Source organism: Castor canadensis, chromosome 9, assembly GCF_047511655.1.
Source record: "Castor canadensis chromosome 9, mCasCan1.hap1v2, whole genome shotgun sequence".
Lineage (NCBI taxonomy): Eukaryota > Metazoa > Chordata > Mammalia > Rodentia > Castoridae > Castor > Castor canadensis.
The window spans coordinates 153,669,229-153,684,074 of record NC_133394.1 but is presented as its reverse complement, the minus strand read 5'-3'; the positions used below and the strand labels follow the sequence as shown (position 1 = coordinate 153,684,074).

The following is a 14,846-nucleotide window of genomic DNA, read 5'->3' as shown; positions in this document are numbered from 1 at the left end:
TCTTTGGGAGAGGTCTCAAGGGCTACAGAGATGAGGCATGGAACTAGTGAGGTGAGGGCACTTACCTGGGTCACCCTTCCAGTAAGTTCCAGAGCCAGAACTTGTATCCTGGCCTGTCTGTCTCCAAAGCCATGTTTTAGTCTGGAGACCACAGTTAAATCCAGTCTTCCATTGGGATGACTTGTTGAGGCCTCGTGGCCTTAGTTCATAGAAAATAACTCTTGCTAGCTTAAGCAAAAGGTGATTCATGATTGGAATGTAAGTTGTCTTATGAAACCTATCAGCAGGGATGCAGCTGGACCATAGGAACTGATATGGAATGGGAGGTTGCTTAATATAGTTTTCTTTTTTTTTTTTTAGATCAATTTTAGGTTCATATCAAAAGTGAGCAGAAAGTAGAGAGCTTGTATATACCTTGTGTACCAGGCACCTATTGTCAGCTTCCTGTACAGAGGGGAATGACTGTCACTGTGGAGGAACCTTCAGTGACACAGCATTATCCCCAAAGACTGCAGTTTACGTGAGGGCCTACTGTTGTGTTGGACAGACATACAGTGATATATGCCCACCCCTGAAGTATCATAGTAGTGTTGTCCCCAGTCCTTTGTGTACTGCCTGTTCAGCTCCTCCCGTCTCCTAGTTCCTGGCAGACACTCACCTTTTTACTGCATCCAGTTTGTCTTTTTCAGAATGTTCTACCATTGGAATTGTGCAGTATGCAGCCTTTTTAGATTGGCTTCTTTCACTCAGTAACATGAATCTAAGATCACTCCATGTCTTCGCCTGGCTGATAGCTCATTTCTTTTTAACATTGAATGATATTCCACTACCTAGACATGCCACAGCCTGTTTATCCATTCACCTGCTGACAGGTACCTTGATTACTTCCAAGTTTTGACCATTACAAGTAAAACTGTTGTAAATATCTGTGCACAGGTTTTTACGTAGGCATAAATTTTCAGTTTCGGTAAAAACTAAGGAGGGCAGTTGTTGGGTTGAATGGTAAAAGTATGTTTAGTTTTGAAAGAAACCTCAAAACTGTTTTCCAAAGTGGCTCATCCTCACTAGCTATGAATGAGTGTTCCTGTTTTCCGCATCCTTGTCAGCATTTAGTGTTGTTAGTGTTCCAGATTTTGTCCATTCTGGCATGCTTACGGTAACACCTTGTTTTACGTGTGTTTAATTGTGCGGCTCAAGTACATGGTTCACCTTGTGCTTCTCTTAGAGCAGTAGCGAATACCTCTGAAGAAGCACTACTGCAGAGGAAGCGGAAGTCAGGTAGTTGAGAAAGAAGTGCAGTTGAGGGGTGTGGTGAGATGAAAGCAGCATGTTGTGTCCTAATGGGAGAAGGAAAAACTGATGGTGTGAAAAAAGAGAGGGCAGAATCAGTGGAACAGAATCCTCAAGTGATGATTGGGTCAGGGTGGGGCCTGTGCATGTCTTGTGAAGAACTGGTTGGTGAGAGTGGGTTCAGGAAGAGGGTAGGTTGGGGTTGACCTGGGAAGATGCTGCCAAGTGGTTTTCTAAAGAACTTTAGCCCTTCATGCCCCCTTGGCAGTCGGGGAGCATACCCGGGATCTTTCTGGTCTCATGCAGCACCCTGCTCCAACTCCCCATTCAGCATACTCCATTGCTTCCCTCCCCTCATGATCTTCCTGTGCCCTATGGTAAAGGTACCTGTACCTCCTTACCTTGAACTGCTTACCTGAATTTTTAATTTGTAAACCATAAAAATTTTAGTAATAACAGGCTTCCATCTATAGTTACCATTATTTCAGGTCACCTGCTAGCCTCTGGTTTACTGTCCTTGGGCCAAGTGCCTGTAGCCAGGCAAGCACTTACAAGCAAGTCTGGGTGATGGTGGGGGGGGGAGTGGTATTGATCATGGAGACTGCTCTTGGCCTGGCTACCTGTTGGCAGCTTGTGAGGTTTCCAAATAACTATTTTGGAATTATTTCAGGTCACTTAATTTTCAAATGCTACCTGTTCCAGGGTCTCTGGCTAAAAATCTTTTCCAGTCTCTAATCAGTTAAGTGGTTCCCACCTGTAGTGACTGATAGCATTTACACAAAGTGCCTGGTCATTGATTTTTAGGTACTTGTGTGTGTGTGTGTTACTGGGGTTTGAACTCAGGCTTGCTAGGCAGGCACTATACCACTTGAGCCATGCCCCTTTTTTTGCTGTAGTTATTTTTCGGATATGGTCTCATACTTTTTGCTTGGGTTGGCCTTCGACTGCAGTCCTTCTACCCACACCTCCCAGTCTTGTTTGTTGAGATGGGGTCTTGCTAACTCTACCTGGCCACAAACCTCCATCCTTCTGATCTCCATCCATCTCCCTTTCAAGTACCTTTGGATTTTGAAGAGAATGCAAGCTGCAGCCTGAAGAGTTAGTAGTCCTTTGATACCAATTTCTTGTTTGACCTTAGTAGGTTCATTGTATTTTACAGATTGGTGGTGAACAATGTGTTGGAAATACATACTTTCAGAGTTGTAAGTCTGTTGCTATTAATGCCTTTAGATTATTTTGCTCTTTTGCTATATGGAGTTTGGCTGGCAAAGACCTGAAGTATTTTGTGAATGTTTGTCACGCTGTCAAATGACAGAGTAGAGGTACCAAACTTGTCCTAAGGCTGGGGACATGGTTCTTCTCTTCTGGATAAGTAGCATCAAGACAAACAGTTATTGCATCAGCTAATAGATTTAAAACTTAGCAACTACTTTTGTATATGAAAACCATATTGGTAACAGTTACATGCATAGAAACATTTTATATGACTTAGTTCTGGCTGCTAGGGGCACTAGCTAGTCTTAATAGCTAGGGCAGTTGAGGATCAGTAAGAAAACATGGCAGTGGTGTGTGTGGTGGGTTTTGTTTTTGTTTGTTTTTTTAGTACAAGGGTTTGAACTTAGGACCATGCTAAGCAGGTGCGGCAGTGATTTTCTTTAGGCTTTCTCTCTTTTTTTTATATGTAAACTGAAATTAAAAGTGGATCCTAAGAGAGGCTCAATGCTTGCCTGTAATCCTAGCTACTTGGGAGGTGGAGATTGAAAGGATTGCTTAGCCTGGACAAAAAGTTTGCGAGACTCCGTCTCAACCAATAAAAAACTGGGCATGGTGGGATGCACCTGTCCACCATGCAGGAAGCTTAAATTGGAAGTTCTAGGTCCAGGCCAGCCATGCTCATATGAGCAAGGAAACCCTATTTGAAAAATAACTATAAAGTGAAAAGGACTGGGAGCATGACTCAAGTAGTAGAGAGCCTGCCTAGCAAGTGCACGGTCCTTAGTTCAAACTCCCAGTACTACCAAAACAAAGTGAGTCCTAAAGAAAACTCACTTTCATATTAGTTATTTAAAAAACAAGTATCCTGAAAGTCAGGCATGGTGCCACAGATCTGTAATTTCAGCTGCTTGGGAAGCTGAAACAAGGATAGCAAATTTGAGGCCAGCCTGGATAATTAAGCAAGATCTTTTCTCAAACTAAAATAAGAGCTGAGGGTGTGGCTCAGTGGTACAGTGCTTGTCTAGTATGCTAAGGACCCTGGATTCAATCTCCAGCACAACAAATCAGTAAATAAATAAATAAGGAAAAAAGGAAGAAATGCTAAAATAATTTAATCTGGGGTCAGTAATCAGTTCTCACTGAACTTTATTTTCCAGGAACAACCTTTAAATCTGTAAATTGATAAAATTTCAGAAATTACATATCACAAAACATTAAGTACTTAAGGTAAGTTTTTTGTGACCACATCAAAGGGAGATTGAGTATCTGTTTAGTAATGCCTCTCGCTCAGAGAACTTGCATATACTTTGGGACAGCTGAGCTCAAAAGGACCAGAGGACACAGTGATCCTAGTCCTGGCATGTAGCTAATGAAAGATGGTACGTGGAATTGTGGTGGGAAGGGCAGCATGAGGACACTTACTGGAAGCCTAGAGGATGCTGAGTGCATCACAGGGCTTTAAAAATGTGGAGTGTTTAATGAGAAAACAGATGTGTGAAGGATAATTTTATAATATAAGAACTACAAGTCTACATAAAGTATGGATGTTGTATAAGAGTTGGAGTAATTAACTATGTGGTGACATGTATTAAATGTGGGGAGCAAAATTCACAGGACAGAAAAAATATAGCACAGCAGGATTTGAAGGGATGCCCAGCAGATGTGTGATAAAGGAAAGGGAGATTGGTATTTCAGGGTGGTAGATGGTAAGTAGTAAGTACTAAGGTAAGTAGAGATAAAACCGAAGAGCTGGATGGGGTGGGGTAGAGAACAGTTGATTTTAACTAGGTAATTATGCTGCAGGAACACAGTAACTGAAAGACTTGTATGTCATTCTTGATGCCTTGCTGTGGACTCCTTCCTTTTAAGGAAGTGGAACAGTGGAAGGGGTTGAGGGAGCAGCTGCCATGCTTACATGGCCACTGTGAGAGGTGGCTCGGTGAAGACGAAGGCTGTGTGGGAGGCAACAGACCTGAGGCTAAATGAGGATGGAGAGTCTGGGCCAGAGCAGGGAACCAGGCACCAACCCTGCCTGGTTCTGGGTGATTCTTGGCCAGTCTTTCCCAAGGCTGTGTAATCTGGGCTGTGCCACTCTCACCTGGGAAACTGTTCTTTTTACTGTTTTGTTAGTTTGTTTGATTTTCATTTTGCCTTTTTTTAAAAATTTTTTTTTGCCCTTTATTCTTCATGTATATGAGTTTACATGTGAAGTCTTCCATAAGTCTGAGTTTTTAATGTTTAATTTGGAATTTCTTTTTGAAAAATATTTCAAAACTAAAATACAAGCCTAGTAAGAAAACAAATGCTACAGTTTGAGTACCCCTTATCTGAAATGTTTGGAACCAGAAGAAAATATAAAAGTGCAAATAAGCAAAAAGTAAAACCATAGTGAAAGATGTGCCTTACCATGTAAGTGGCTAGAGTGGCTATATTAGTGTCAGGTAAATAGATAGAAGAGCAAAAAATGATACTGCACTGTAAAGAGGGTCAGATCATACAGACACAGTGTCAGTTTATCAAAAGGACTTAACAGTGTGTAATGTCTTTGTACCCCATAACAAAGTATCAAAATATGTGGAAGGAAATTGGATAGAACTTTTAAGGGAAAATACATAATCCATAAGGAGGATGGGCGATTTCAAGACCTGTCTTGATAATTGATGAAACAATTAAACAGAACACCAGTAAGCTTATAGATGATGTGAATGACACCATCGGCAACTTAATCCACTTGGCATTTATAGACTATGGTAACGATCACCAGCAGCATGTGTGCAGTCTTTTAAGTAGATGCTGAGCGTGTACCAAGATAGACCATACGCTGGGCAAAGAGAAAGTCTCAAGTGTGGGAGAATTAACATATAAAGGGTCTGTCTTTTCTGGGGGCAAAATTGTGTTAGAAATCAGTAGCAGATACTTACAAAACTACAAATATTAGGAATGAAACCATACCTCCCCCCCACCACCACAGTATTCAGAGCCTTACACTTCCTAGGCAGTTGCTCTACCACTTGAGCCACAACCCCAGCCCAGGAAACTAAACCATATTTTAAACAACCCCTGAGTCAAAGAAGAAATGAGAAGTACAATTAAAATGTCTTTTATAAACTAAAGGAAAATGAAAACATATCAAAATTTGTTAAATGTAGCCAAAGCAGTGTGAATAGGGAAATTTATAGTAGTAAGCACCTATAGTGTTCAAGAGAAAAGGCTCAATGACCTGTATTTCTACCTTGACAAAGTAGAAAATACTTACAGACATTTATATCTAAAGTAACCTGGAGACAGGAAATAATAACCTAAAAGCAGAGATAATGCAACAGAAAAAAAAAAAACCCATGAAATCAAAATCTGATTCTTTTAAGAATAATAAAATTGATAAACTTCAAACCAGGCCAAAGATGTGAATAGATACTGCACCACAGAAGAGATAAGGACAGACATAAGCACATGAAAAGATACTGAGCATTCTGAGTCATTAGGGCACCAGAATGATATAGTACTGCAGCTCATTGCAGTGGCTCTGATGAAACTGGCAACCACATTGACGAGAAAGTGGAATAATTAGAACTCTCAGACACTGCTTTTTGGGAGAAGTTTGGCAGTTTCTTAAAAGTTAGACTTACTCCTACCATATGACCCAGGCTTCTTCAAGATTTGTACACAGATATTCATAGTAGCTGTTTGTAATAGCCAAAAGCTAGAGAGAGACAACACAGATATCCATCAGTGGGATGGCACTGGTGCACAATTGAGAGTCTTCTCAAAATATTGATGGTGGATGAAAGAATGCGGACAAAACAGCATCTGCTGTGTGATGTTTATGCGCAGGCCTCCAAGTTACGAAGTAATCTGTAGTGACAGAGTCCAGTGTGGGGTTGTCTTTCGGTGAGTGTGAGGTTGGAGGAGCCGGGAGTAAGGAGGGAAGTTGTGCCAAGGGGTGTGGGAAACTTGGGGGAATGGAAGTATTCAGTATCTTGATGATGAGGATGGTTTCATTGGGCATCTGTGAACACTATGCATATTGCACACTTTTTTCCTTTTTGGATGTTTGAGAGAGATGGGTCCTGCTGTGTAGCTCAAGCTGACCTGATCTACTACCTCAGCCTCCTGAGTGATGGGATTACAAATGTGTGCTACCATGATCAGCTCTAGGTTAGACACTTTCAATGTGTTAATACAGCTGTAACTATTTTTGAAGGAATCAATGGAATTCTTATCTGCACCTCACACTTAACCATAGTTAAGAAAGTAACCAAGCAGAAGACAGTGGCTTTGGTACATTTAGATTTCAGTCAGGTATGAGGTGTCTATGTGTGTGTTGTAGTGAACTGATACTTGCTTTTTTTCGGCAAAAGGTATGGAGAGTCTTTTTCACCTCAACTAGTTCTCTGGCTTTAGACATCTCATGTACTGGTGATGCCAAATATACAGTGTGTCTAAGTTGACCTATCCCAAGTGTATCACTCATGCAAAACAAACAAAAACTCCACATTGAAGGTTCTACTTCAGAGGACAGCGGCCAGCCTGTCCTCTGGTCCCCAGCATCTCTGTAGTTGACCTGATCATTGCCCCAAGGACTTAAGCCCAGTCCTCTGGACCCCTCAGAGACTCACCTTTTACATCCCCAAGTCTGACTGCCCTCCTTTTCCTGGCTGCCACTGAGCCTACACTACCTGTCTTTTCCCTGCACCTATAGCTGCCTTCAGTAGTGTCTCTTACGTCACTGTTCCTGGGAGTTCTTTTTTTTCCTTTTGGACTGCATTAGGGATTGAACCCAGGTCCTCATGCTTGCTAAGCAAGTACTCTACCACTTGAGCCCAAAATCCAGCCTTTTTGTTTGGTGTTTTCTTTTTGAGTTGGGGTCTTGCTAATTTTGCCTGGTCTGACCTCAAACTAGTGATCCTACTGCCTCTGCCTCCTGAGTAATTGGGATAACAGGCATCATACCTAATTTAGAGACCATGTTTTGTATGGCAAATTTTCTTTTTAAATGAAATTGGGTCATGCCACTGCCCATATTAGAACCATAAGCCTTAGTGACCTGCCCTTGGCTGTCCTCTGACTTTGCTGGGCCCACTTGCTCTGGAAGCTCTAGCTCCTGCCCAGTGTTCATGAACTGTCCCCTCTGTCTACAGTGCTCATCTCTCAGGTCTGCACATAGTCATTTCTTTTTCTCGTTAGCATTTGGGTCTCTACTTTGCTCTTGTTAAAATACCACTCTTGGCTAGGCTCGGTGTACACCTGTAGTCCCTGCTACTTGGGAGGCTAAGACAGGAGGATCTCTTGAGCCCAGGAGCTCAAGGCCAGCTCTTTAAAAAAAAAAAAAAAAAGACAATACCACCTCCTCGTCTCTTGCCAACTTTGTTTTCTTCTCGGACAATATCCTGTTGCTCCTGTCTGAGTTTGCTTGTTTACTGTCCCTTTAGAATAAGAACAGGATCTTTTGTGCTTTCTGCATTTACTTCTTCACTGTTCTCTGTCCTAAAAGGGGGCCAGCCTGGAGCAGAATGGATTTCAGATGTTTGTGGGATTGTCTTCCTGGGCCCAGAACTGTTTACTTCCCTGTCCAGACCCGCAGAGCTGCCCTTGACCCTTCTTTCCCTGTCACTCCTCATGTCTGGCTTGAAGCCACTGCCATCCTGCTCATCTTCACTGCCTTTTCCAGCCCTACTCTGTGCTACACAGTGCAGTCAGTGCTTAGCACCTGCTGCCTTAGGGCCTTTGTGCTGGGTCTTGGTGTTCTTCCATAGGTGTTACCACCAGGGAGGCCCTCACTGTGCCTGCAAAAGGAGGGTGCCCACCCATCTCAGTCCCAGATATTCTTTCCTGTTTCTGTTTTTCTCATCAATTGTCTGTACCTAATGTTACATATTTTGGGGGGGGGGTGGTTACTGGGGTTTGATGAACTCAGGGTCTTGTGCTTGGTAGGCAAGCACTCTACCACTTGAACCATACCTCCAGACCTTTTTGCTTCAGTTGTTTTTCAAATGGGGTCTCACTTTTATGCCCAGACTGGTCTACACCACAGTCCTCCTATTTACACTTCCAATATAGCTGGGATGAGAGATGTGCCCCACCACACTCAATTTTTATTGATTGAGATGGGGTCTCATGAATTTCTTTGACAGGCTGAGTGATCCTCCTGATTGCTACCTCACGAGTAGCTAGGGTTATAGGTGCGAGCTGCTGCACCCATCTGTATTTTTATTAATTTATCTTGTTATTTTTGTTCTATCTTTGGTAAAAATATTTCTCCAGATCTGAAATGCATTTCAGATCAGGGACATTAACCTGGTGAGTGTGGTGCTGAGCAGGTGTCTCAAGGTAGTCTCATTCTCACAAGAATACTTCCAACCTGAAACTTTGTAGCCATGCAGTCCAGGATATCCTTTTATGGTAGATGGGCGGCCCTTGAAGTCTAATGGCTGTGGCTGGTCTGTGACAGGTCTGTCTTCTGGGACATGGAAGAGATGGCTTTGCAGGGGTTAAATCAATGTGAGTTTTTAAATTGTAATGATCTGTTGGTATAGAAAAAGAAAAGCTCTCCTGTGCTCTGTGGGGGTTTTTTGTTTGTTTTGGTTTTGGTGGAGGAGAGTCTGGAGTCTGCCAGGACGCTACTGAAGACAATACTTAGTTCCCTCCTCACCTCCTACATACTCAGATGGCTGCTGAGTGGGGTCTGGTTAAGCCCACAGAGTCTTGTAGATATGACAGGCACATGCAGTTTTAACCACTGTTTTATAAGAACATGTAAGAATGTGTGTGAAAGTCTTTTACATCGAGAGGTGCTGTCACTTCTTTGCATTTTTTATTGAGCCCCATGTTTAAGTCCTGTTGCCCACAGCCTGGGGTCTATTTGGGAGCTCTCATTTGGCATGGGGCCAGTCATGTCAACACACAAACACATACTTCCAGTCTGGTTGAGCATTGCTGATAGGACAGGGAAAAGAGTGGTGAGCTGAGGAGCTAGCTAGGCAGGGCCAGGCAGGCACCAACAGAGGAGCCTTTGGGTGGAGCTGGAGACTAGTCCTTTCCTTCCTCCCACAATGTATGCTAGACAGGAGTATTCTGCCATACAACCCTGTAGTGTAGTTTGGCTCTTCAGGGCCAGTGCCAGCCTCTGCCAGCCTGCCTTGTGCGTCTGGGTCCGCTCCAGGACCTGAGGTGTCCTCAGCAGGCTCACAGCAGCACTGTGTGAGGGGCCCATCTTGGAGTTATCTGATTTGCGTTAAAATCTTGGCTCCCCCCTTGCTGACCATGGAATGTTAGACCTTGTTCCAAACCCTTAAGTCTTGTCTCCTTTTTCTGTGTTTCTAAGGCCAGTTTTACTTTGCTAACAGGGTGGTTAGTAACTGTTTGGAGAAGATAATCTTGCCTCTTCTTCAGTATCCCCCACCCCCACTTTACCCCACAGTTTAGGACTTTTCGGAAAAGCATTTATTGAAATTGGGTAACGTGGTGAATTCAGCATGCTTATTGTGTAGCCTGGAATGGTGTCTGGGGCTTGGCTGTAAGGCTGCTATCAGGGTCTTTGTTGTTTACCTGGAATCTAGGTAGACAGCACCTGTCAGAGATGGTCTTGAGCTAGAGTTGCTGCCTTAGAGCAAGCCCTTGTGTGCAACTGCCTGTCAAAGCATCTGTAGGACATGTTAATCGCTAATAGTTCTTGTGCTTGCTCATGGTCTGAAAATTGAGGCTAACAGTTTCCCTTGAGGGAAGTAATACAACAGTGTTCGTATTACTTGAGGGTTAAGTGGACAATTTTCTAACTCCTACTAGATCTTTCTATAGGTGTTACTCTTTTATTTGAAGTATTACAAGTTTCTAGAACACTAGGTTCCGTTTTATTCAACAAGTTTCCTATTTTGTTTCTCTACATAAACACACATAAGCATTTTATTTTAGAACTATATATATATATTAACAATCTTGGCTTTGTGGATCAGGTTTTGAAAATAGAATTCTTCTTTCTGTTCCAGACTCCTTTTAGTTTTGGCATGAATCATAGGACACCACCCTACCCCGCTGGGGATTATTGTCTTCTATGCAGAAGTGAACGGAAAGACTCTTCATTCTTAGAGAGTGGAGTTAAGACTTCGAGCAAATTGGCCCTTTCTATGGCTCCCAAGGGCAACAGTGTGCTGCACCTGCCGCTGTGGGTGTGCCCAGACTGCCGGAGGACCGTGGAGAAGGAGGAGAGGCACGGCGGCCTTGACCAGCCGGTGAGTGGCTGCCAGCATGAGCGGGCTCATGGCTCCTCCCTTGTGGGCTGCGGACTAGCTGGCTGTGGAAGGAAAGGGTTTGTGTCTGCTATCAGGGTGCTTCCTTCTGCGCCATCTTCTGCCTCATGCCCACTCTCTGGGATGCCTCTTCCAGCCTTTCCTGTCTGCATCCACAGTATGTGGAGGGCGTCTGCCATCCCTGTCTGGACACAGCCGGCAGACCAACAACCCACCAGGTGGTTTTGGCTTTTTAGTTCGGGCTCCGGATTTCCTTAGTGATGAAGTTTCCTAAAAAGCTAGTGGGCCTTTCATGTTTTTAGTTCTAGACAACTCTGTTTGCTGGTAACTCACTTGAAAGTCTTCTGATGGATTCTCAAGCCTGCTCTTCCCTTTCCCTTGATTCCCTGTGTTAATGGAGGCCATATTGAGGCCATTAGGCTTGATCTGATCCTTAACCTGTGTTGAGTCACAGTAGGTTCTTGTTCCAAAAAGGGCTTTCATACTTGTTTGGGATTTAGAGTTGGCCTCTGTAGCAGAAGCTCCAAATTCTAGTCTGTTCTCTTCCCTTTGATTTTTGGTTGATTTCAAGCAACTAGATTTTTTTTTTCTTTTTTTTTTCTTGTGGTTCTGGGGTTTGAACTCAGTGCCTTGTGAGTTCAAGTGGCACTCTACCACTTCAGCCATGCCCCTAATCTTTTATATGTTAAATTGGTGTTTTTTGGTTTTTGGTTTTTTTTGGTGGGACTGGGTTTTGAAGTCAGGGCTTTGCACTTGCAAAGCAAGGCACTCCACCACTTGAGCCACATCTCTAGTCCATTTTTTGCTCTGGTTGTTTTGAAGATGGGGTCTTGTGAACTATTTGCTGAACTGGCCTTGACCCACGATCCCCTTGATCTCAGCTTCCCAAGTAGCTAGGCCTACAGGTGTGAGCCACCAGTGCCAGGCTTTATTTGTTTTTTGCTTTAGTTATTTTTTGGATAGGGTCTTGTGTTTTTGTCTGAGCCAGTCACAGCCTCCTCTATTTATACCTGTCCATGTAGCTGGGATGACAGGCATGCACCACTATGTCTGGTTTTATTATTTGAGCTAGGGTCTTGCTAACTTTTTTGTTAGGACTGGCATCAAATTAAGATCCTCCCGATCTCTGCTTTCTGAGTAACTGGAGTTACAGGCATGCGTCACCATGCACAGCCAAGCAGACTGTTCTCCGAGCTCTTCTTTTCCTTCTGACTCGTTGCTACATGCAGCCAGTAACAGTTTGTAGTCACGGCCTTCCTGTTTTGGGTTAGTCCCAGTGACAGTTTAAGGAATGTTTGGCCCGTGCGGGTGACTTTCCACCTCCCAGGCTTTGCCTTCTTCTTGCTACCTCCATTCAGGCAGCCACTGGGCAAGGGCTCCTAGATGGCAGCACCCACCACTCTAGTGCCAGTTTCAGTGCACACCTTTAGTAGCTAACCCTGGAGCTTCAGTGTTTATCAGACTAGAGGTGGACTTCCCACTTGGCCCCTTCGTACAAGCCCCCAGTTCCTGCTTGGTTTCTCTTCCTTAATCCTATTTCTAGTGTACTGTATGTTTTACTTACTTATTTCTCTTCTCACTAAAGCATAAGCTCCATAGAGGCAACTATTGTATATTTTTTATTAAGAGCTGTGTCTGGCCTGACATATACTAGGTGCCCAAAGCATGAAAGTTAATGAGTAAAGTAATGAACAGAGAGTAAAAGACTGTAACTCCACCACTAGAGATTCAGAAAGAAAGTCAGACACTTTTTCTCCCTGAGATGTTTTGTTTTGTCTTGTTTTGGGGGTTTGAACTCAGGCACTTGCTATCCTACACAGGTGCTCTGCCACTTGAGTCACTCTCTCAGACCTTTTTGCTTTATGTGCTTTTCCAGATAGGTCTCACACTTTTGCTGGGGCCAACCTGGACCTCAGTCCTCCATTTATGCTTCCCCCATAGCTGGGATGACAGACGTGCACCATTATGTTTTCATTTTGTTTTTTTCTTTTTCTATGCCTAGCTTTTTAGTGATTCGGATTGGTCTTTTTGCTATTTCCTCCCATCCCCAGCTGGCCTTAAATTGCAGTCCTCCCCATCCATCTCTCCTCCCAGATAGCTAGTGTGAGCCACTGTATCTTTTTCTTTTTCTTTCTTTTTTTTTTGAGACAGGATATCACTATTCAGCCCAGGCTGAACTTCAACTCATGATCCTTCTGTTTCAGTCTCCCAAGTGCTGGGATTACAGGCCTGTGCCACCACACCTGGCTTTTCCCTTCAGATCCTTTTAGCATTTTTCGCATAACAGCTTTCTGTGTCTACTTAAGCATTGGGTCCTTTCTCCACTTTTTAATGGGAGACTGTTTAGTATTACTGATATATCAGTTGGCATTCTGAAGTCTTTTCACTGACTAAAGCTCATGTGTGTGTCTTTGTGTGTGTTTATTCATGTGTATCCTGAATGCTATATTTCCTTCCTGCTCCATCCCTGTCCTGGTATGTAGCCTGCCTGTGTTGGGAAGGCTGCTGCTGTCCTCCTGTGTACACCAAATCAGCTATGCCTTAGAGGCTCTCAGTCCCTCACTGGCAGTTTGTCCTGGTGACCATCATCCTGTCCAGGGAGGCTTTCTCTCCTCACTCAAAACATCAACCTTAGCCACTGCAGAGGTGCAAGTGCTGGCCCGTATATATAGACTCACTGACTGCAGTTCACTCTCTTTGTTGACACTGGTTTAAGATTGCTAGTCTTTTAAGATAATAAATAGTTTATAGTCAGGAAAAATTCCCCAGCTTAAAAAAAACTCGTTGCATTGTTAAAATGTAGAACATGTAGCCCAGGCTGGCCTCGAGCTTGTGATCCTTCTGTCACAGCCTCACGAGCACTGGGATTATAGGTGTGCTCCACCATTCCTGGCTTTGGACCTGGTCTTATCTCTAAAGTTCTGCTTTATCAAGAGTGTCCCATAAACCTCTGCGTGGGTCAGTGCTTTTGAGAGTTATCCATGTTGTTGCATACATCAGGAGTTTGCTTCTTTTTATTGAAAAAGTTGTGCAGCTAAACTGGTAAGTTTACCCAATACCCAGTTAATTGATGAACCTTTGGGTTTTTTCCAGATTTGACCTATTTTGTTTTGTTTTTTGCAGTACTAAGGATTGAACCCAGGACCTCATGCATGGTAGGCAAGTGCTCTGTCACTTGAGCCACACCCCCAGATTTGGACTGTTTTGACAAAAGTTGCTGTGAATGTTTTTGCAGAAGACATGGCACATGTTGCTTCATTGGTTTGTTCAAATTTTGTTAGGGATGCTGCTTACGAACGTCACTTGAGATGTGTCCCTGTCTCTTTTTCTTTTGGAGAGAGTTTGGATAGAATTAGCATTACCATTTTTTTCCTTAAGTGTTGTTCCTTTGTGGTGTTGTTCCTGAGAAATTGCTGGTTTAATTCAATATTTTATTAGCATAAATTAATTATACAAAGGGATTTCATTACGATATTTACAACATGTATGTAATGTACTTTGATCAGATTCACCGTCTTTTTCTCCTTCTTCCTCCCCCTCCTTTTTTATAGTGTTCGGTGGGGTTTTTGGGGAGTTTTTTTGGCAGTACTGGGGTGTGAACTCAGGCGTGCTTCCAGCCCTGCTTTCCCATGTGCTGGTGTAATACCCCCATCACTTGCTCCTTACCCTCCCCCACCTGCTGGTTGTCTTCCTCTCTTCAGTCAATCCCTTTTTGTGTTTGTTTGTTCTTTAGGTCTGGGTTCCACATAAGAGTGAAAACAGGTGATGTGGGTGATCTCTGTTAACACGATGATCTCCAGTCCTCTCTTTTCCTGTACAACACCATCTCATTCCCTAAGTACTGCTCTTGGTTCTGCCTCTCATTCTGTTTGGTCAAGTGATAGACAGTGCATAGAGATCACTGGACTGGTACTGTCACCTGGCCATGATCCTGGGGAGCTGAATGAGCCCTTGTGCCAAACTGTCTATTGTGGCATGCATTGTATCCTTGTGCTCATGTAGGCCTGGTGCAGGGTCTCTCTACTTTCTACTTGGCACAGGTCACTTCATGGTGGCACTTTCTCAGTTGCTCTGTCCAGCTTGACTTGGGGATAGCCT

General features: G+C 43.5%; 1 protein-coding gene across 4 annotated transcripts in view; it reads left to right on the top strand.

The window, feature by feature from the left end:
• Nucleotides 1-14,846, top strand: part of Fam193a (family with sequence similarity 193 member A) — a 125,393-nt gene that overhangs the window by 41,149 nt on the left and 69,398 nt on the right. For 2 of the 4 annotated variants that reach the window (XM_020162741.2, XM_020162743.2), the window contains exon 2: nucleotides 10,488-10,730. The exons of the other annotated variants lie outside the window; for them this stretch is intronic. In XM_020162741.2, the coding sequence (XP_020018330.1) occupies nucleotides 10,506-10,730 (225 nt within the window). In that variant the 5' untranslated portion in view covers nucleotides 10,488-10,505. The remainder of the gene's footprint in view (nucleotides 1-10,487; nucleotides 10,731-14,846) is intronic. 4 annotated transcript variants of the gene reach the window in all.